Source organism: Lepisosteus platostomus, chromosome 2 (genome assembly GCF_059453375.1).
Source record: "Lepisosteus platostomus isolate fLepPlt1 chromosome 2, fLepPlt1.hap1, whole genome shotgun sequence".
Lineage (NCBI taxonomy): Eukaryota > Metazoa > Chordata > Actinopteri > Semionotiformes > Lepisosteidae > Lepisosteus > Lepisosteus platostomus.
This window is the reverse complement of record NC_142612.1, coordinates 69,112,221-69,135,197: the sequence shown is the minus strand read 5'-3', so window position 1 is coordinate 69,135,197 and position 22,977 is coordinate 69,112,221. Positions and strand designations below refer to the sequence as shown.

The following is a 22,977-nucleotide window of genomic DNA, read 5'->3' as shown; positions in this document are numbered from 1 at the left end:
ACATTCATCTCACGTGGTCCAAAGGATTCTAGTGGATGCAGAATAAATCTATAAGCGATCAAGTGATCTGCGCGAAGAATGAAACATTACAATTGCAACGCAGTAGAAGCAGCATCATGATCTTTTTTTTTTTCCAGCGGTAGGTTACTGTACATCTTTACCCTCGATAGGAGTATCCTTCCTTGGGTATCACAGCCAGTTCTTGGTTGCAATTCAGAGTGCGTGAGTGATTATTACAACCAGAAGGTTTTTAGCTACCATTTCTTCAACCGAGATTCTCAACTACGCCCCGCTGGTCCATTTATAAGGGAAATGTAAACAAACTGAGTTTTTTTATTTTATGGCTTGAGGGGATTTTTAGATGTAAGCTGCAGTATAAAATGTTTAGGGCCATCTCATCGGTTATATACTGTACCTGACAGACACACTAAAAGGAGTGAAATTAATTGGAATGGAAAAAGCTGAAGAGGTGCGTCAGTTTGCTACTGGAAAAGTGAACTTGTCCAGATCCCTGGATCTAATTGAACGGTATACTTTTTCGAATGACATGTAGTTGAGTTCAAACTATGTGCGTAGTTCTTAATGTTAACTGAGGATGTTTACTATTGTCTTTCTCAAATTAATTTTTCCAAATACGAAACAGCATTTCGCAGCAAAAAGATACATTCTTGTAAAAATAAAAAAAGAACAAAGTCGTTATTTTTCATGTCGTTAAAACCACATGATTGTCGAATAGAGCAACAATAACTTTTTTTTTTGTTTTACCGAGAGATGGAGCAATACAAAAGATGTCAGTTTGCGGAACTTTAACTGAACCGCCGAAGTGCACTAGCTACTTAATTAACACTAAAAAACACAATTCAAATTTGCACAATTACGGCATAATTACTTGTAAAACTCCAATATGCTGGAATGATTACCTACTGTTGTTTGAAATTCTGCTTCTGAACGCACTGCCAGTCCATTATGTTTATTTAAAGGACGTAGGCACAGTATGTCGTGATATTCCTAGTCTCACTTTCTGAACAGCGCAGTAACTACGTTGTTGGAATCTAGTGGGATTCCATTAAAGTCCAATGGAATTATGGCATAACAGTAGCAGTCTTGTAGTAATGAGATTAGAAATCGTAAAATCAAACCCGACACACACCGAATGTTCATCAGTTGCACGTGCAAAATGCGAGTTTTAATTGATGTTTGGGATGGATTCTAAAGACCTCAGTTCTTAACTACGACTACTTTGAATCGAATTGTTTGCGGATGTTACCTCCTAATCAACGGCGTCATAAAGGCACCATGTCTTGGTTTATCTACAGACATCCAGGACGAATAGAGTCCGGCACTTGTCGCTTTTGGTAACAACGGGTGAATATTTTCGGTGCTCTCCGCAGCAATCGCTATTTTTAAAGAAATCTCAATAAAGACAATGAACTGGAGATGTGCCCTAGATTTTAAACTTGTTAACATGATAACTTGTCCAGCTTTGTAATGAGTACCCTCACTTTATAAAATATGTACCTTGCGTGCTGTTACTCATTAAGCGGAAAAAAAAACATAGGCTTTAATATTGAGGATCTCTGCTGATCAGACTACCGTAATAATTTTATAGTCATGAGTTTTATATAGGTTTTTTTTTTTTATATGCGAAAGAAAAATAATAAGATGCCTTCCTCTGGCACAAGATTCTATAATAGAAACGATTTCAGATCCTTTACTAAGGAGTTTTTGAGCAGTCGGGGACAGGATCGTTTAAAGAGATCTGCCAGGCAAAGTGGAGAAGGTCATTTGCTGACACCTTTCTCTATAGCTGAATGGACGTCCACGGTTTTGTGCTAAAGTCGGTCAAACACTCCTCAGCGGCTGGCTACGGGCGTACAATTTCAACAAAACTAGTCAGTGAGAAGTGTCTCGAGAAAAAGCCCTGGTCTCAAATTAAATGAGACTTATCCAAGATAACTACTAGATAACCTTAGACCGATTTTTTTTTCTCCTCCTCCATGTTCCCTAGGTAAACCGGATGTTGGAACTTTTTCCCATTGAAATTGATATCGGGTTGTTTGTCTCAGCCCTAGCTCCAGCGGTATACCCAAGGCTGAACAGGACTGCTCCTCCTGAAGAAGCAAGGTGACTGCTAATTTCTTTGTCTTTTATTTTGTTTTATCAAACAATTTGTAGGACTTGTCATGAGTTTCAAAGAACAACTCTGATAAGAAAGGCTTAAAACTTCACAATGTTTTCTTCCAAGACACCTTGTTTTTATTAATGGTATCTCTCAACCCTAAGAGATCTTTGTCTTCAGATGTTTACAGCAGTAATGATTTATTCTAAGACCTGATATCACGCTCACAGGTGATGCTTGATCTCTCAGGTCCTACATATTTGGTTATGTTCAGCAAACATTTATTGAGTATCAGATAAGAGCACAATTTGTTAGTCACCAGGCTTTAGTTTCTTTCCTATAAATAGGTGGTAGTGAGCACTACAAGTTTAAAAGGAGGCATTGATAAATGGGCAGATCAAAAATCGAATGTTTTAGTCTTTAGATAAATGTAATCCCCTCTCTCATACAGTATGCTCTCAATTGTGCATTAGACTCTGCTTCCTTATCACAGACATCTTGTTAGACAAATGAACTGTTGCTTGATTATTGATCAATGTTGTTTGCTGAGAACTCAAAGACTTCACGGTTCATCTCTTCAACTCCTCAGCTCTTCAGGCCAGCAGTTCTGGGAAACTCCATTCACCAAGTTGAACTCCCTGACCCTTAAGAGAGTGTTGTGGCAGGACAAAGCTGCTTCATCTCTGGCTTTGGCAATACCAGGGGCAGGCTGCAGGCTGTGAACGTGTCTGTGAAGGACAGGGATTCATGCAACAGGACTTATGAGGGAGTGATCATTGAAAACATGTTGTGTGCTGGAGACAGGCTGGGGAGCAAAGACTCCTGTTGGGTAAGAGATTGTTTTTTTTGGTACCAAAGTTTGGTATGACCATACTCCCGAAGCTGGAAACGGGGCACTTGGAATTCTGTTCACATCCTTTCTTTCAGATGGGAGGGTTCCACTTGAAGCTTTTTACCTTACCTGTCTCTTATATTTCATGGGGTTTGTAAATGGAGGCTTGGAAGGAGGTCAAACCTCTAATATCGCCCACTTATACTAGCTCACAAACATTTTGCCTCCTTTGTGCACATCTTTTCTTGTGCTCCGTTTGTCTCTCTTCAGACCCATATTTATCACTCTCAGCATTGCTAGATTTCACATTTCGTTCTGCGCTGTTCCCGCATGTCTCCTGCTCTTCTCACTTGGTTCCTGCTCCATCTTTTCCTCACACTTGCTGGCCTTTCTGGAACCAGTGTTCATATCGCATCACGTTGGACATGTAGCTGTTTGACCACTACTTCTCCACACACTCTGGGAACTAATCTGTTCCTTGTGGTCACCACGTCTCTTCTTGTCTTCTGGCACCTGCTAAATGAATCCTTCTTCACAAACCTCCACTCCTTCTTCATCTGATCTCTCCTTCTTTCTTGTCCTTTTCATAGTCAAGCATCCAACCCGCCACAGCTTCAACCCCTTGCCTATCCCTGCTGTTTCTCATTCTGTTCCCCAAAGCTCTTTTCCTGCTGTCCCAGTAGGAGTCTGTCCAGGCAGTGGAGCTCACTTTGTCCTGTGGATCTGAGTACACAGTGTCAGTCTGTTTGATCTGAACTTGTTCACAGCCCTCACTGCCACCCATCCTCCACCCCAACAAAAAGGGGTTTTAAAAAAGCACTGGTTTTTATACCTAGTTATATGAGCATTATATGATGAAATTATCTTTAAATAATCATGCTGCCATTGGCATTAAAAGGGAGCAAATGATTTATAGATGGTTTTGCTAGTTCAGGAACTATATTGAATTGTTGTTGCTGTTTCTGCAAATTTAAGGAAGTTCTGTTTATCATAATGTACAGATGTTACTGGCTTGTGAGAGACAAGCTACCCAGCCATGCAATTGAAGATATTCTGGTTTCTTTTAGGAATATGATGGGCATTTTCCGTGGCTCAAATCCTTATGAATAACAAAACTGGAGTAGACAGTCCCAATTGCCTGATCTCTTGTAACCTTTCTCATGTATGTTTACACTACAGAATTGATTTTGCTCTGAATCTCCTATAAGTATAGAAATGGTGCCCTCTGTAGGTTAGAAGCAAAAGTTCTCCAACTTCTAGTTGTACGATACTGTATAATACCAAAGAATCCTGAAGAAATTTCTTATAAACTAGCCTAAAATATCCAAAAAGATTGAGAAAATGACAGAGACTGTTCTTTTTTTCATATTATTTAGCATGTTATGCTAGACAATTCCAAAATAAGGAATTCATGACTCAGGGCCAGCTTAGACTCGGGGAAGTCTTATGGAGATGAGTCAGAGATTGGAGAAGTATCTAAGAGGTAACAATGTTGTTCAGGGTTTTAATGGGGGCGGAATGATTCAGAGACTATTTTATATAATTTTATACTAGATAAAGACCGGAGTACTATGTACGAGCACATTGTACTGGTAATTGTAGTGAGGCCTGATTTACAATATTGTGTACAACATTGGTCATCATATAACAAAACATATTATGGTTGCACAGGATCAGTGCAGAGAACAGCAACCAGATAAGTATATTCCTCGAATCAAAGCAACATCCTGCTCCATTTTATTTGGCTGCAAGACCTACATCGTTTTTTGACAGAAAAGGTATTGAGGGGACAAAAGTCAGCTTGGTCTTCAAATTCAATATGAACCCATTTAGTACGAACTCATGTAAAGGTGAATTAGAGTATAGCAGATAAATGCGAAGTTATGCCTCCAATACAATGGCACGTTTTGCTCTACTGTGTGTTGACAATCTTAAGTTGAACACGTAAATATGCAACAAACTTTTATGAAATAGGCAAATAACATGGATGGCATTTAAAAAAGCTTTACTTTTGGCAAAAAAGTATATACATAAAGAGAATTTCTGATTGTACTTTGGGGGGGGGAGTTAAAGATTATGCTGTGTATTAAGTAATGGAAATTAACTCGCAAAATTCCTTCTCTCCAGGGGGATTCTGGGGGTTCTCTTGTCTGCGGAAACAAGCTTTTAGGAGTGATCTCATGGGGAAGAGGCTGTGGGACAAGAGGGTTCCCTGGAGTCTATACCTTTATCAAGTACTTGGATTGGATATACAACTGCATCAAGTTAAATCACTGTGTGTGAGGATTTGGAATGGAACAACCAAGGTCTATCGCAGAATCTGAGAGTACACAGATGTGATTTACCTTCATATCAACCTATGATGATGGCATGATAAAGGAAGAGCTGCTTAACAGTATGACTGTGGTAATCCTCTAACAGATTGTTCCAGGTAATGTAAACACAGCTGGTGGTACAAAACAGCAGCCTTTTTTAAGCCATTGAGACCACTCAGCCTGAGCAACATCAAATTGATTTCAGATATGAAAAAACAAAAGTTCAATGAACCATATTAACTGGTTTTCTCTATATAATGTACAAGTTCTATCGTTGTATTACATCTACAGTAAGTTTTAAAAAAATGCAATTGAAAGGCTCATACTTAAGGTGCTTTGTATTCTCCTAGAATCAATTTGCATGTATGGTTCAGTTTTGCCATCTTTCATTGGGGTAGACAGTTGGTAGCAGTGGCTCAGTGCTCCACCTGTGACTGGAGAACTGTGCTATCTGAGAAATAAGGTATTCAATTTCATAGAGGTGTGTCTCAAAAGTAGAAAGCATTTTTGTAAAGAAAGTAGTCTGCAGACCATGGTTAGACTAGATGAGAACAATTTTGCATTGTTTGGTTTAAAGTTTTCTTATATTTGCATAATCTTGCAGTATGTTTAAATGAACAAAACAATTTTTTCTTTACAAAATATAATTTATTTAAATCTAAGACTTCTGACCATCTTTGACATCCAATCTGTTCTAGTCATCTGAGAAAATGCTAGTGGCTCTCTGTTAATTCCCAGAAATTGAAAAATATAAAACAACATGCCAAATATATAATCTTTAGGGCAATGCACAGTGGCACATCTGAAAAATGTTAGGGTGAATGAATATGACAGTTTATATTTATGAGGGGATTAGAGATTTCAGCCTTGGTACAAAGCAAATCACAATTCAAGTCTGCTTGTAGTTACATATTGGAGAACACTTCAGACATGCACTGTAGGTCAATATTTATCCACTATGTTTAGATAAGGAAAATACATACAAATCTGAAATTTCCTGCCTACAGGCCAGATGGTACAGATAAGGTAAGTGATTCCATTTCTCATAGTGTATTGAAGGTGTGCTTTTCGATCGTTCTTTTCTCAATTAGTTGGTATCCTTTAATTGATCATGTTACATATTTGTTTATCAAGTCATATATAATGAAAATTGACCAATGATCCTGGCCTGTGAGGAACAGTTTTCTACCACTTTAGCACAGATGACAAATGTTTGGGGAATTATTGACTTTAAAATGATTAACCTTTGTAACTAGGCCAGCAATTAAACTTAATTATAAAAAAAAATACAGGTGAATACTGAAAGACCTTAAAATACAGTGTTGTTGATGGATTGCTAGCTAAATCAGATTTCATTATTTTTGTTAGTAAGGCTATGATTGCAACTTATCTTTTGCCTGAAAACCATAATCAGTATGGTAAATACAGCTGTGACAGGGGAACAGACTATACTTTGAGCTTCAGTAACTGAAATATAAAACGATGGTAAAAGCCAATCTTTTATGCCTGGAATCAGTTAGTTACCCCATTCGTTTAGGGTCCAACATCTATTTGACTCCTACCATATGTCAGTTACTTGTCGCCACACAGTAACATAAAGGAGGGAAGGCAATCGGAAGTAGGGAAGTCTGCTTAGCTGAGCTGTTTTTCAGCGGTCCACAGAAAGCATGAACTTTGACAAGTGTGATAAATCTCATACTTTGTAGTTTTTTTTAAAAAAAAAAGCATACATGTCAAATAAATCTTCAGACGTTTTCCGTAGAACTAGGATTGTTTCCATTTCAAGGGTTCACAAAGGGTGAACGTCTATTATATTGAGATACCCTAAGAACGGGGGCAACATGCTTCTGATCCTTTGCAGTTAACATGGCATTATGTGTCAATCTGAGGTAAAGAGGAATTCGAGGTAAAGTACGTTTTGCGCACTGTTTGCGGAGCTTTTGAAAAGTCAGTTTCCCGAATCGGACTGCATATGAAGTTTATACGGAAACAGCTCCGGGCACGATCCTGCGGATGTGGGTGTAGGACTTCCGGAGGGTCACGCTGCCGTGGTGAGACACTCCGCGAGGCAGAACGCACTCTTCAGTGAGCTTCTGCAGTTCGGGGTCCCAGCACAGCACCGTGGCGATAACCTCGTTCTTCTCGTCCCGGCCCCCCGTGATGAAGAGCTTGTTGCTGCAGGCGGCGATGCCACAGCTCGCTCTCTCGTGGCTGAACCTTGTGACTAAGCTCCAGGAGTCCTCTAGGGGGCTGTAGCAGTACAGAGCCTTCATTGCACCACCTTGGAAAAAAGTGGAGAAATAGGAGAACAGATTGATATTGTGCTTTGGTAGACTCGGCTTTTACACCTAGGATCTTATTCTTTTCCCAATACCTCATTACATTTGCTACACTTGCCAAATGGCTTGGAAAAGGGCAAGAACCTGTACGCTAACTTCTGTGTGTGTCATCCTTTTAATTGAAATTGCCATGGTAAACTCTAGAACCTGGAGTGACCTGTTAATTGATGCCACCAACTTGAGGGAGGAAAAACAATATCTGCACAGCAGGACATATTTCCTTTGTTTTAGTCCATTTACAATCATTATGAGTGCATTCCTGAATGTTGATTTAAAACAAAAACTTAAATTAATGAGTCTTTTATTTTTCTAGCTTAGGCCTGGGCTTGCCTAGCTTCTGTTAAGAAAGGTTAATAGTATTTATTCCTTGGATTTACAAAGTATTTTTCTTCAAAAAGGATCCCAAAGTACTTTTACATATAGGGCAGTCATTATGCAGCAGCAGAACAGAATTGTGAAAAATTACTTCACTGAATTAAGGGGGACATTTTGGTAGGCATGAATGAGCAGGCCCAAGATTGAATTCAGCTGGTGCTAGCCAAGATCCTACTGTTACAAACAGAGTACATCTTATAGCACAGAGTTCTCAGTCACCATAAAAGGGCATTGATTTTAAAACTCTAGGCCTACCAAACTTCAATACTAGTACTGCTACATGCACGCCTTGTTACAGTGACAGTTAAATCCATCCTTTTCCTTTGGTGTTTAAAAGAAGTGCCATATAAAACCAACCGACTACATAGATGTGGTCCTTGAAGGTCACAGCATTTGTGCACTTAGCCTCAGTAGGCATAGGTGACTTGAAGGTCCATTTATTTGTTGAAGGGTCAAAGCACTGTGTTTTGTCTGTGGCCAATTTGCCATTTGGACCCCCTCCAATCACGTACAGTTTCTTGTTGTAACTTGTAGCTGCAAAGGAGCTCACATTCAGTATCAATGGGGCTGCCTGTGAAGAAATACAGAAATGTTCTGATCAATCCTAAAGCCTATGCACAGGGTGAGAACAGAGTTTTGCTTTCTCTCCTGAGCTGTTCTATTGAACAAAGTATCTACAGCCTACAGTAGAGGGAGTACTTTTTGCACTGGTGCTTCATTTTGAAGATCAGTTTTTTGAAAGCCGAAGTAATTCCCTGCTTCAGATGGACTAGTGCATTGAGAGAGTAGTTTTTAATTTATACAATATGAAACCACAAAGTTGGGATCTTTTTCTTTTGGTAATGATACTCAGAATGTATGACCTTTCTTCTATATAGTCCTGTAAAAGGCTTACCATGTCGCGGTTCAAACTTGTTTAAACCAGCATGTTTTACCCAAACCTAGCCTGCTTTCTGTGTTTTTTTCCTTGTAGAAGTATATTCATTCTGGTCACTTTTTATCCTGCAGCAGTGATAGATACAGTAGCATGACTCTAGTATTTGTATACTTTTTTTGTGAAAAAGAAAAGTAATCAGTGAGAAATATGCATTTTACTAATCCTCCTTGTATTTTTTAGACTTCTAAAGGGGGTGGGAGTATGTGTGAGTGATAACTGCTATTTTCCTGAAATTCAGGGACTTTCACAGCAGATGGGTAAACGTCAGGGGAGAGTTGTCACCTTGCCAAACCGAGCTTGTGAAAGAAAAAAAGAGCATTACCTCAGTCCAGCAGTTATGAAAGGGGTCATATGTTTCCATGCTGTTCAGCCTCTGAATGCCATCGAAGCCACCTATCACATAGACTTTCCCTCCCAGGACAGCCATTTTGTGTCTCCAGCGGCCCGTATTAAGGTATTCAATTTGGATCCACTTGTTCAGGGAGGCGTTATACTTCCATGCTTCATGCTGGGTCTCCTTCCCACCTGCAAGAAGGCTAAATATGTTCATGACGGAACTAATGAACGAAAGAAGGAACTTACATTTCAATAAGCGGTTTCGTTTAAACTCTCCACTGTGCTGAATCATTGATTGTTGCTCAACCTACTGGAACCATGTTTCAGGGCATAAAAACCGTCAATGTGTATCTATCTGTAACCCTCTACACAGAGGATTCTCGCATTCCCACATTCAAGCCTGAGTGATACTGGCATGGCCGTTACTGATGCTGCAGGGCTCTGGGTTGGATTCCAGACCTGGCTGCTGGTGGGTGTGAAGCTGGGTCTCCCTGTGTTCATGCAAGTGTCTCCCAGGTGCTTTAGTTATAAATGGTTCCTTTCTCCATGGCCTTTGGTGAACTGGCTATGTTCAAGAGAGGTGAGGGAGGACTGCTTGCAGGCGTAGGCTCTGGTTGTCTGCGAGTGGATGGCTGCTGCAGTGTACCTCTGAGACCCAATCTACAACAGGGCAGACAACAGACCAGCCCAACCCAGTGGTGTAACGGTGCTGCCAGGCGATATCACTCCCTAGGAACTAGCAGTATTCATGTGTCTCTTTGCTGCCCGTATCATTTTGTGCTTAAAACACCCACCTCTGAGAGAAGCGTGTTGTATTGTTTTCTCAGAGGAAGCAACTGGCAGGAAAGTTTCATTTCCTGAACTAAAGAAAACAAACAAATACAAAGACCCTAAACCACATCCTCATGCTATATCTCGAAATCTCCCCTGAGTCTTATCTTCGATATACTATTGGTGTGGGATGCATATCAGGGTGGAATAAAGATTATAAATACTACATGTTGGTAACAAAAACATAATCTATAGATACAAAATCAGAAACTGAACTAGGAAATGATACTTATAAAAAAGATAGGAGTTTGACCCATCATTTAACATGAAACGTATAATGTCTACACAAAATGGAGAAGCAATAAAATGGCAAACAAAACATTAGGGAATATACGCTTGTTACAAGTGTATTTAAATCAAGGGACATCATGCTAAAATAGTATAATGCACTAGTAAGACCACATCTGCAATATTGTGTACAGTTTTGGCAAGCATGTTGCAAGAAAAATATTGCTGCTCTGGAATGAGTTGAGACTTGAGCAAACCACTACATTCCCTGGCTTAAGAGAATGCCCTACTCTGTTAGACTTAAAGAGGTGAATCTTTTCAATCTTGAACAGGGAAAATTCCAAGGCGAGTTGATCCAAACATTCAAGGTTTCAAAATCAAATACTCTAGGTATAGTCAAAACTAATACCATCTTCTTTCAAAAAACAGCTGAATAAGATCCTTGAATTAATTTGCTAAGTAACAGTAGTTTCAACTGGCTTAATTGATTGAATTGCCTCCTGTTGTTAATGGTCTTTGTGTCAGTGAAGAGAAAATTTAATCTAAACAATTTAAGGTAAATTATGCAGCTATCCAATATGAAGCGATCATGTAGATAATCTGTCACAAATCCTTTCTATCCATTAGCAGAAATGTCCTTAATTAAAAATTATGAGTCAATTAGAGAAGACTGGTAAATATGGCTCTGGCTCTGGGTTTCTGGAACCATTTTAATATGTTTTACACATATGTACAAGCTACGTTTTTGTACTATAAAGCACAGATCTGTCAGAATTATCTGCGATCTTAAAAGAAAATGAAAATTGCCATAGAACGGTTTCTGCATAAAGAAGGAAAACATTTGATTGTAAAGGGTAGAACCAAGTAAAAAAGTCTAAGGCTTTTTCCAGAAGTATGATATCAAAATAGATAAAAAGATCCAAGTTAAATGCTAACCTTTTCATGTGTTCAAGAGCCAGTGGCTAACAGGAAGTGTGAATTCCGATTAATGAGTGAAACAAAGAAGGGAACGCTCGATGCTTTAGAATAACAACTGTGCCAACTATGGATCTTTCCTGTTGTTGGAAGACTGACATACCTGATATATACACTTCATTCCTGAAAGTGATGCAGGCAAACTCCACCCATTTCCTGTTCTCAGATTCTGTCTCCATCTCTGTGATTGGCAGCTTGGCCACCTCCAGGCGACTCCGGCGCAGGGGGTCCAGGCAGGTCACCTCCGAAACAAACTTCTCATCCTTTGTGCAGCCGCCTATGATCATGAACACCTCCGACTGAAACTCCTGCACTCGGGGTTTTGTGCGCTCTGAAATGACCTGAAAAAAGATACAGTACACATTTGTTTTCATCAAAAGGAGAATGTTTTTGAGAAGAATATACGAAAAGTAACAAGTGAGAGCAGACTGCTGTTTGGTAGACAACAGTATATTGATACAAGGATCTCTTCCGTTCCTTTCTGAAACAGGTCAGGGATCCTGCTTCAAGAAAATGGCCGAGTTGAGCTCCCACAGCCCTTTGGGTAAAGTGGTGCCACCTGTGTATTGTATGAGGTCCTGGGTGGCTTGATGGCACAGGGGTTAGCATTGCTACCAGACCTGAGTCGCTATCTGGATGGAGTTTGAATTTTTCTGAGTGTTTTTGTGTGTTTTCTCTGTGTTGTCTGGTTTCTGGAGTCTAAAAACATCCTGATCAGTTAATTGGCTTCAGGGAAAAATTGGATCTGGTGTGAGTTTTATGTATGTTTGTGTCTGTGTGTGAACCCTTTGATGGACTGGCATCCCATCCAGGGTGTACCCTGCCTTGCCATTGCTTGCCAGGATAGGCTCCAACTCCCACACGACAGTGCATGATGTGATTGAAAGATGGATGGATGGATGAATCAAGTCCTCTGGTAGTCTTCTCTGTTCAAGTACAGTCCATTCAATCTGTCATGATAGTACATTCCCATAAGCCCCAGATTCTATCAGTTTGATCTTCTCTGGGCTGATTCTATTAGGTGGTGACCAAGACTGTACACAATATTCTAAATGAGGCCTTATTGTTATGATCATTATGGAGGACCTGTCACAGTAAAGAAATGTTTAGACAGATTAGGCTTAAAATTGATCAGTGGCGTTGCCCCTGAACTAATTATGTGAAAATGTTTGTGACCTTGAAGACTTATCATGGCTGCAACTTGTGACGGTTCTCATTGTGATGTGCTTCTCAAAGCAGACACCCCTCCTGACCACACTGACTTTTTTAACACTGCTGTGGTTTCACTACAATGCCAGAAAACGTCAGTCTAGTCATTCTTCTAGTAGTTCTCCCACAAGACAACTCACTAACAGCCACGCATTCAGTTTTAAATGTTAACAGCCTTGTTAACCAAGGTCACAGTAACCCAGGTCTCCAGGAGTTAAAGTTTTTTTTTAATCATGACCTACATATGACCTATGAGAAGTGTTAAGTGAGTCTAATTAACCAGGTGATTAATTAGTTAAGAGCTCTGATGGAAGTTCTAATGTAAACCCTGTGAGCCTTATGTAAGAGTGCTATCCCCCCTTAGACTGAGCTGCTAAATGCAGTAAATTTAAATGTCAAAGCAGACCCGGAAAATTAGTCATCACGCAGGCCTACTGTCTCTGCACGCTCTTTTGCAAATCGTCTTGGAGTCATTTTTGCAAAAAAATAGCTATTACATTTACCTGCTGACACCAAGGCTTCATTTCCAGAAGAAATGAAATGGACATTATGAACAATGGGCTTTCAAGACTGAAAAAAAAAATGTACGTGTAGGAAATCATTGAAGTAATTAGGAAAATTCAAAAGGTTACGATGGCGGGGAGTCAGACACCGAGGTGCTCCGGGAAAGCTCGTTAGAAGTCAGCTCACCTCGTTTCCAGAAAGGTGATACATCCGTGCCTCCTGCAAGAGGGGGAAGGCCTCAGGGCACCTCCGAATCAGGCCATCCCCCTCCACTCTCTCCACAAAGTACCAGGGGTCCAGCAGGGGCAGGCGGACGTGCTGGAGGACGTGGGGCAGCAGGGGCAGCCTCTCGCTCTCCCGCGCCCGCACCCAGCCCATCACCGTCTCGAACACCTGCTCCTCCTCCGTCACGCACAGATCGTCCCTCTGCAGGATGTGGCAGAGCACGTCCTCCGGCAGCTCCAGGAACTCCTCGTAGGCCGCCACTTGTGGAAACGTCTGGATGATGTAGTTCTGGACGCGCGTTTTCAGGCCGCTCAGAGAGTGAGTGTCGGCAAGGCGCAGGACCCCCACACAGTTGTCTGGCAGGAGAGCTTCTGTGAGAAAGTTGGCGCAGGCGTCCACCATTCTCAGGAACTGAGAGAAAGGATAAGGTATTGGGGAAAGCAAGAACGCAGGACAGATCTCTTGTGGTATTTGGTCTACAAATCAGTTATGTCTGATTCCTAAAGTGTATTTTTCGAGAAGTCGAGCAGATTTTGGATAAACCTCTCAAAAACTGCATTTTTATATCAGAATAATTGAAAAGAAGCATGCCCTTATCGTTTCTTTGGAACAAACTGGTCCAGACTTTGGAACGAACTGGTCCAGAGATGGGAATTAAGGCATGTTATGGAAAACTTTCTAGACTTGAGATTTTGCTTAGTAGAGTACAGTAGGGGCCCAAGATCTGTTCTGCTGATTTTGCCTAAGCTCTTGGTAAAATGGATCTTTGAGTAATTAAGGGACTAAAGGCACGTGTGGAACCTGTTGCTTTCCAAGCAACCTATTATATTCCCATTATCAGACGATGTATCCTAGCAAAACTTCAAAGTCTGGTTTGAACTGCTAGAACAAATTTTGAAGAAAATGTATCCGGGTTAGAATGAACTATAGAAGTTTAGAATTACGTTTCTGGCTTCTGTGGAGGCAAATTAAGTAGACGGCAAGTACAGGTTTCTATAATACACAAACATTTAAAATTATCTTGGTGTCTTTAAATAATTACTGGTGACTCATCAGAGAAATAAACAAGCACCTTCTTTTCCTCCTGGGACCATGCAGAAATAGAAACAAATAAAATCTGTGAATGCACACCAAAGAAAGACCAGTTTTCACTTCCCTAAACTTCTGTCACCTGGTTGATATCAATAGACATCTTGGTAAATAAAATATCTGTAGTCAAGCAAAATCTTAATATTTAGGTGGGAAAGTATAAAAGCTTAGTTATCACATAGAATGTATTTGAAAGAATAAGATATGTTTTAGAGCTACCATTTTTGTGTGCTGTCTTTCACATGACTGGACAAAAAGAGCATTTTTAGATGCTGTTGTGAAATGATGTTTTGATGTTTATGCTCACTTTACCAGGCACATTTCCCCCTTGTGTGTGTGAAGCTCACACACCCTGTGTCCAGGACACGCCTTCCATAGCTGTCAGTTCACCTGACACACTTCATATAAAAAAATAAGTTAAACCGCGCTTAAATACAGTGTGAGAAGCTTTTATTTCTTTTAGTTCAAAGAAAGACCCTAACAACGGTGTGAAATGTGGTTTCATTTTTAATGTGTGGGAAAGGTTCGACCTGTTTACAGTAATTGTGAGAAAATTCTCAACACTTGTCAAAGAAGTGAAACTGTTACGCACACCTATATACAGTAAGCCACAACTTTGATGTAGTTAAGTGTTACTAACTGTTCTTAATATGCTTGCACAGAATCTTGGCTGTAAGATTGGCAAACAAGACTAACTATGGATCTTAAGTTCTTTCCTCAGCTCTGTGTGAGATATTTTGGTTTCTTTCCATAGGGCAGCTCTCTTGCTCTGCTCACAGGAGGTATAGAAAAATAACTTGCGAGCTTCCCAATCCTGTCTTGCCTTGCATTGGGCTGAGAACAGCGAAATACAAACCAGAGTTTGCAAGTGGAAACTGTCGGTATGATGTACAGTTTTTAACAATAAGACGTGGAGGCATTATTTACACAGAAGGTTGTGGGAAAGTGGAACAAGCTAGCCAGCCATGCACACGGGGGGGCTTTTTACCTCTTAGTCCTAGAGTTGTGAGACACACTCTGGTGTCTGTGAAAGATATGGAAAGGCTTAGAAAAAAGTAATTTGCTAGCCTATGTTTTGAGAAAGAATTGTGTTTCTTCTTGAAGAGTCTCAAAGAGATTTTCATTTTTTTCCCTTCACTGAGCTAGGCCTCACCTGGAACAGGCTTGCAGCTTCAAGAATTTTTTGCACGTTTTGCTTCGTAATGAGCACTTTGCTTGTGTAGGTATAATCCAGGAGAATCTTCATGGTTTCTGCTTCCACACCTTTAATAAGGATTCTCTCCTCGTGTTTCTCTTTCAGATCATTACAGAACATAGCCCTAGAAAACCAAGAAAGAGGTCTTTTAAAAGCAAACAGAACTGTGAATAAAACAGCCATTCTGATTTTGTTCTGTCCTAGGCCACTTTTTTATTAAAATATAATAATACAAAAAATATCAAAGGTGATAGAGAAAAAACAGGTTCCTCTTATGCATTGATTATGATTTTAAATATACTATTGAATAGATCATTGAAATATGTCTTCATAATTGAGTTGTCTACTCAGTTTTTGACAAAAGAAAAAATAAAACATTAGTGCAATTTTCAAGACTCTGAATCGTGTACTAAATAATTGATGTTTTTTCAATTGTATACATTTTAATTGACATTTTAGTGAGATTTTATGAATCAGAATAGTTTAACAGGTTATTTCCTGAGACGTGACTATTAACAAGAATTTTAACCTCCTGGTGTTAACACCTGGTGTTACTACCATTTTTCTTTTAATGAAAAACATACCATAACTTTGCATTTGCATAATATTAATATAAGGAATACTATAAGGAACCCTCTTATAGTCTTAGAACTTTAGTTTACTTTTAATTATCTTTTATAATTTCTAAATTATGTTTAGAATTTCTAAACATGTTAAAACATTTTACAACAAAGGGTCACAGCAATGAAACTAAACATTTCATCAGTCAATCTTTCTGTTTTGTGTCTTTTTTTCTGACTAATGAAACCTTTGACTGTGTCAAATGACTGGGAAGGTATTTTCCTGCCACACAGCAATTTCTTTCTGTATTTAAAGAATTCTCAGAATTTAATCCCAACTCAATATAGATTTTGCACTACTAGTAGTTAAACATATGTGCCGTAAACCTCTTAGATTAAGCAAACAAAATTTTGTTGAACTCGAAGGGAGATTATTTAGTTTCAGTTTCTATAATATGCTAAATGTGAATCCATTTAGCTTCAGATGTTGAGATGTGCCTCACCTGAAATGTATATTAAAGAATGAATTTTTAATTTAAGGGTTCATAATCTGTAGAGGGCATTCTCACCACTAAAAAGGATGATTACATTTATTCCTCTTCGATTGCTACAGGAGGACAATATTTTGTATTTTTAAATATTAAGTGGATGTTGCCTGTCTAAAAATGTACCAAAAGCACATTGCTGTGCGGAATATGAGTAAATCTGTAAAAAATACTGTATATGACCAATCATTGTATCCAAATGACGATTCCAAGTTTACATGAAGTATGTGAAGATTTATCTAAACATGGATATGATGATTCAAGTACTATATAGAATTGTTAGCTTTGTGCATCACCAATTCTAAGGTCAACCAAGCAAATGGGGATTTTGACGATACACTTCTTAACTTAAAATCTTTGTTGTTTATTGTTGTCTCTTTTGAATACAGTGAAGCATACTAGCACTGGTTATTAAGCTCAATATAAATAATAGCTTGCTACTCAACATACAGTACTTCATGTATGTCTTAAAGTAGAAATCTTGTAACATTTTTATCATAAAACAAAAAACATTAAGAATAAATGCTAGAAAATTAAATGTTTCTTGTTGGCAGAGTAATTAAGCTTTCACAATGGTGCACACAGAGAACAGACAAGAACTGGCCTACATGACTATATGATAGAATTGGTTGATTTATTTTCAAATGGTCAAAAGCAGATTCAAGTTTTCTGCAATGCATTTTCTAAAACATGGGGTACTAGCTATCACATTCTTTTATCAAAACAGTTATATTCTCCTCACAGCATCCAAGTCTTACAATTCATCTAGTTTAATAATAAAAGCTTTCCGCATCATCCAAAGTTGACTAAGACTTGTTTTGCTTCACACTGACTACTTCTTCAAAGATATTTTGCTCTGTTTCTTTTTCCATTTCCTTTTCTGTCTGAATCCTGCTCTTAGGTAATCCTTAAAAATGAACTGAAACCTAAGAGAATCACATTTTGCAGTGAATTAGCAGTGCTTGCTCTATCAGAGTTTTAAATCTCTTTGAAGAGATTGTGAGTGTTAGTTAGCCGTAAATGTGAAACTCTGATTCATGACTTTAAATTTGTAACTTCAAGCCCATGAATGTTAGCTGCTAAATGTGTTGTGCCTTTGTGGGTTAAATGAGGTCCAATTCATATCCACTTATTGTTTAAGTATTTTCTTTGCAAAATAAAATATCTAATGTAAAAAAAATAGCAAAGGTGTCAAGAATAAGAAAGGTTTTGTGCTCAAGAGTTGCATTTCCTGGCTCATTCTGGCTTTGCTTGAGTATTGAGCCTGTGCTGTGAAACCCAAGGTTTTATTGTTTACAAATCTGCACAGATTTGTCATGTTATATGACAATGGAATTTAGGAAATGAAGTACTCAAAGTGTCTAAATGTTTTCAACTGGATCTGAGTGTCATCTTCACGTTTTCTTTTCTGCCTCGAATCGTGAGTTAGTTAATCCTGTTATTGCTATGAATGTGTTTCCACTACATTCCTGAAGGTACTCTGCATACAGAATGTGCAAGATTACACACATGGCAGTGATAACCATGCAATGCATATGAGAGAAAATCTGTTACATAGTGTAGAAAGCATTTTGTCACTGGATTAAATAAACATAATACATTCACAGGGAAAAAAATGTCTTCCTCCGTGTAACAACCTGACACACAACAAGGTTAGGACACAGTTTGTAATAATATAGGATATATTTGATTTTAGTGTCTAACGTCAGATACAGGAGGTGGATTAACTAAGGAGCAGAGGAACAAGTAAAGGTTTATATCAATGCTGAAAAGAAAAGAGACAATGTTTCGACTGCGGAACCTTCTTCCTGGTGTGAATACAGCCGAAACGTTATGTCTTTTTTCTTTTCTTTTCAAGCATGGAATTACTTGTTTACTTCTTCCTTTGCAGCCTACGCATGCTGACGCAGCTACCTGATTGAACTTAATTAAGGAGCCCGTTTTATTTGTTTTTCCTCCGACACTAGGACAGCAAATGGGCTATCATTTCTGATCTCTGCAAAATAATTCTTCTTTTGTTTACCTTTTTTACTGCGACAACAAGAATACATACGATACACACAAGAATACATATGACATCATTGGGGGTACATTAACAGTTGCATCCTACCAAAAGAGACTAAAGGAGGTAAATAAAGAACTGCAAAAGAACTACATAGCCTGGGCCTCTGCCTTTTGTTTTGTTAGCCCCTCCTCCTTGCTCCCCCGCACTGTGTCTTTTAAAGGAAAATCTCCCTTTTAAACACATACTCACACCACAACGTTACAAATAACGGCAATATTTACCCATAAAATATACACATTTTTGTGTGTGTTTTATGTTTCATCATTGGAATGATAAAATCAATGGTAAAAAATGTTTTATGATAATGTGGTATTTGTTTACACATGGTGTGAATGCCTGGATGGAAAGATTGGTTCCCCTCCTGACCACAAGAGAGCGCTGTGGAAGCAGGCTTGCTGCCATCTGTTTGCTGTCTCCCAGACTATTTATGTGGCCCTGACCTTGAGTGTGGTTTTGGCTTAAAGTGTGAGTGAAATTTAGCTAAAGCCTTACCAACACAGCTAAACAAATATCTTTGAATCATTTTAGAAGCTCCTTTCTTTTGTTTTTTTTTTCTTCTCTGTGGAGATTGACACTTCCATAAATCCTTCAAGACACGATGGATCAGCTAGCAACACGTAAGGCCATTTTGTTTTCATTATCACTACTCTTCCCATGGGGAAAGGTTATTTGCTATGGCAATGGTCCCTACATCACTCACCTTCTGGATCTTTTGTTGTACAATGAATAACACCCTGACCTCTCAATCTGATCGGGCCAACTGGTCTTACAGCAGCATAAAAGATGGGTGTAAAATGATGGCAGCTTCTATATATCTGTCCATTATATTTCCTCACCTTATCCTTTGCTTTTGTGAAATTATCTACAATATAAGGAACCGTCCCCAGTGAGCTTTAATGGTATCAGGGATGGTACTGCTGAAGTCTGTAGATGTGTCACAGATTGAGTGAAAACTATATTACATTCATCCTCTGTACCAACTGTCTAAATTTGACTATTGACTCAACAAGGTCTTCTCTGGGGTCATAAAGTTTTTATTTTGTTCAAAATAAAACCCTTTCATAAACCTATTACTCAATTGGATAAACCAAGTTTGCCGCTGAAACGTCATCTGTCCATTAAACCTTTGCATACAGTGTATGTAAAAATAGGACACATCTTGAGGTTAGGTATGTGTGGCCCATGTATAGATACATCAGTTTTGCTCTTTTTGGAAAAACAGAAAGTATTAAAGTAATACATAGTCCTGTGAGCATTTTGTATTTCTACAGGATTCAGTAATTGGGATTTTCTCTCAGGTCAGGCCATACTGCTTTTGCTGGTTGAACAGCCATGTAAGATGTAAGTCTAAGAGTGGAGGCATTCAGCACAGTATTAACAAGTTACTAAGGAGCTGTGAGACAAAATCATACAGGGCCTGGGCGTAGCTACATTCAGTTTTATAAAAATTAAAATACAAACAGGAGTAAGTGATTAATAATAAAAACACCATATGTAATGCCTCCAAAAGAGGTGTGTCAGTTGTTTGAATACTATCCTAACATTTCTTGAATTAAACTTTAAATGATATAAAAATGACAAATCAATGTTTATTTATAAATAAACTAAATAATGCTACACTAAATAAGTGGTTCCTCCAGCAAACAATTTATGTGAGAATTTGAAAATATTTCTACTACAATCTAGCTGTTCATGCTTCAGACTCATGCACCTTAAGAACAGCTGTGAGCGGTGCGGTTTGTAAAGATTGTTTATCTTGCCTAGATGAGAAAGATTTTGTAGTAATAGCTATAATAACCTTTGCCTCTCTATCTGTGATTTCTCAAGTTGTCTGTAGTACTTCCTGAAAAATATTGTTTTCAAAACTTCAGTGCCTACTTTGGCTACCTAAACTCTGAATTCACTATTCATAATATAGCAACATGTCATGCTACAGTTAAACAAGATAAAGGCTTTATTTTTAAATGAGAAGTCTGTTGATATTTGTAGCTGTCCACTATGGCCCTTTATCTGGAGAGCAGAATTCTGTTTGAAGTTAAAGATGTTTGAAAAGGAAGTGATTGGTTCTCAGGGACAAATCTTCTAAAGACTCATCCCACTCACAGTTATGAGGCTTTCAGGTGTACAGTGAAAAACTGTATATCACAAAAGAAGTGTGTAATTAACACTTCAGCACAGAAGGCCAGCAACAAGGAGGGCAGATTTTTTAAAGGGAATTTTTAAAGGAGAAAAGAAAAGTAGTTGAAAAGGTATTGGGGATATCAGCTGAAAGTTTTGCAAATGCTATGTTCGGGATAATGCATAGATTTTCCTTTATTAGCTTTTCATGTACTACTAGTGTACATTAAGCACAGAATACAGTACATCACTTTTAAATATGCTTTGAGTGCTAATCTAACGCTTCTGTTTGTAGTTCAGTGTACCACAGAATAGAATGGATTTTAGAAACCTGTTTGATGCAGTGGAAATAATTTTGTACTTGCATGTTGTGTGTGGGAAAACAGAAATGACTATGTTAAAATTCACTGTGCTCTGTGAATTAGTATTTTCCAAATGAAAAAAGATTTAAACCAGTTACAACCCAAACACAACATTAGACTTTTTTCTTATCCCAACACTGGTAAATTTCATAACCAATTGCCCTAGATTGTCCCACATTTAGAAAAGTGGAGTCCAGCTATGTAACACCAAGCCTTTTTCTACATTCAGTATGGTGGTGCCAAGTCAAAGCAGACATTTCTCCATCTAACTGAAGTAATTGGTTGATCACTGTTACCTTTTTGAACTTGGCTAAAGTGATACATATAGTTGACAAACAATAATTATGTTTGAATATGCACAAGTTGAATTATATTAAAACAGAAATCCTAAAACTGCTTCCTTCACAATACAATCATTGAGTTTTTTTGGCAGTCTTGATGGAAGATAAGTTTTAATTTATGAATTATGATGCTTTACTTGCAAATAATGGGAAGAAATGCCTTTCAGCTTGCAGTGGAGAATAACTTATCGTGTCCAGAGTGCTGTGCAAAATCAGTATAAATTAATGAATTCTGGTAAATTCTGTGTGTGAACTATCTCCAGTCTTTCTGATGAAGTGATGCAACCTTTTACAGTTTTCAGAATCCTAGGGACCATAATCATATACTTCTCTCTTGTTTGAATCAATTGTGCTCTTAATTCTCTTGGCAAACTCTTGCTAAAATCAATATACTGTAGAAATCAATTGGGCTCCTTGCATGGGAATTCTCAGTCATCATGAAGGTTGACAAAGCTTTGATCGATGTGAAAATGACCTGTTTGCTTGGGCCTTTAAAGTCTAATGATGAAAAGAGTATAAGGAAGAAGGTAGTAGAACAGCTCTCTTCTTTGTGCTGCCATTACCATATGAAGATGGGTTTAAATAACAATGTGGCAGAGCTGTGGAATGGTTCTTACCTGAAGTAGTTGCTGGCTGCTGCCAGGACAACCCTGTGGCAAGGGAATTCCTTGTCATCGACATGTAGCGTCACATCCGTGAGGGAGTTTTCCAAGCGTAATGCGTCCAGGCCACTCTGGAGCTGGGAGGAGAGACCGGAGTCATCGAATTTCACCCTCTCCTCGGAGGATCTCTCCAACACCTCTGCCTCCTCACCATGGTGGTTGCTCTCCAGGGTCCCCAGGGGCACGTCGGTGCTCTTTTCCACTGTGCCTTCCATTGCACTTACGCAAAACTGGAAAGCTCCACCACCAGTAACTCATCCCGGTACTGACACATGCTGCCACAGCTGTTGCCCTGCCTCGGGTCTCTGACTTGGTCGTGTGTTCGTGTATATGTGTGGTGTGTGCGTCTTTTTGCTGCCTTCCTGCTGGGCTACAGAGCAGCTATGGGGTGGATTTCCTGTTCAGGACGACGTGCTTCGCTTATCTATAGCCAGCAGGTGCAAAACAGGAAACCCTGCACTTTCTCAACACCATTTCGACAGTTAAACGCATTGCCGGGCTACGTCTTTAACAACTTCCACTTCGAAAGTGACTGCATGATAATGAATTCCCAGACTCTTCCCTCAGCATCCCTTCAGAAGGCCTGGGGCCTGAAGGTTTTTTAATCCTTTGGGCTCCTGCAAAAATTACAGGCTCTCATTTGAAAAAATCTAACTCGCAGGGCTCCAGAGCAGCATTTGGTGTTGCAGGCTACTTTTTCTTCAGAAGGGGACCGAGTACCTCTCTGTTCCCCAGGGCCTGTTCTGTGACCTTCAGGCAGGAGCCAGGAAATGGTACTTTAAGGAAGAAGAAAGCATGAAAGATGCTAAAAATGG

The 22,977-nt window shown here is 39.0% G+C and overlaps 1 protein-coding gene and 1 long non-coding RNA gene across 5 annotated transcripts; one reads left to right on the top strand and one right to left on the bottom strand.

The window, feature by feature from the left end:
- The first annotated feature begins 10 nt into the window (after window positions 1-10).
- Window positions 11-2,900, top strand: LOC148676937 (uncharacterized). Of its 4 annotated transcripts, none has more exons than XR_015929029.1 (3): window positions 11-139; window positions 2,009-2,124; window positions 2,709-2,900. It is a non-coding gene; the product is annotated as an uncharacterized LOC148676937 (long non-coding RNA). The 4 variants fall into 4 exon arrangements; XR_015929042.1 differs by lacking the exon at window positions 11-139 and adding an exon at window positions 154-469; XR_015929035.1 differs by lacking the exon at window positions 11-139 and adding an exon at window positions 154-528.
- A 2,992-nt stretch (window positions 2,901-5,892) lies between these two features.
- On the bottom strand, window positions 5,893-22,577 carry klhl6 (kelch-like family member 6). The gene is made up of 7 exons (XM_088615886.1): window positions 22,118-22,577; window positions 15,468-15,633; window positions 13,187-13,636; window positions 11,391-11,628; window positions 9,240-9,442; window positions 8,338-8,551; window positions 5,893-7,547 (listed from the first exon to the last, which is right to left on the bottom strand). Exons 1-7 carry the CDS (start codon window positions 22,375-22,377, stop codon window positions 7,246-7,248), a joined length of 1,833 nt encoding a protein of 610 aa, XP_088472012.1. The 5' UTR covers window positions 22,378-22,577; the 3' UTR covers window positions 5,893-7,245.
- Window positions 22,578-22,977: the final 400 nt, after the last annotated feature.

Coding starts and splice junctions, on each gene's coding strand:
- klhl6 (XM_088615886.1), bottom strand. CDS start 22,377: ATGGAAGGCACAGTGGAAAAGAGCACCGACGTGCCCCTGGGGACCCTG. Junction 13,637..15,467: donor AAGCTGCAAGCCTGTTCCAG/GTGAGGCCTAGC, acceptor CCTTTCTCTCAG/TTCCTGAGAATGGTGGACGC. Junction 8,552..9,239: donor TTCATAACTGCTGGACTGAG/GTAATGCTCTTT, acceptor ATTTCTTCACAG/GCAGCCCCATTGATACTGAA.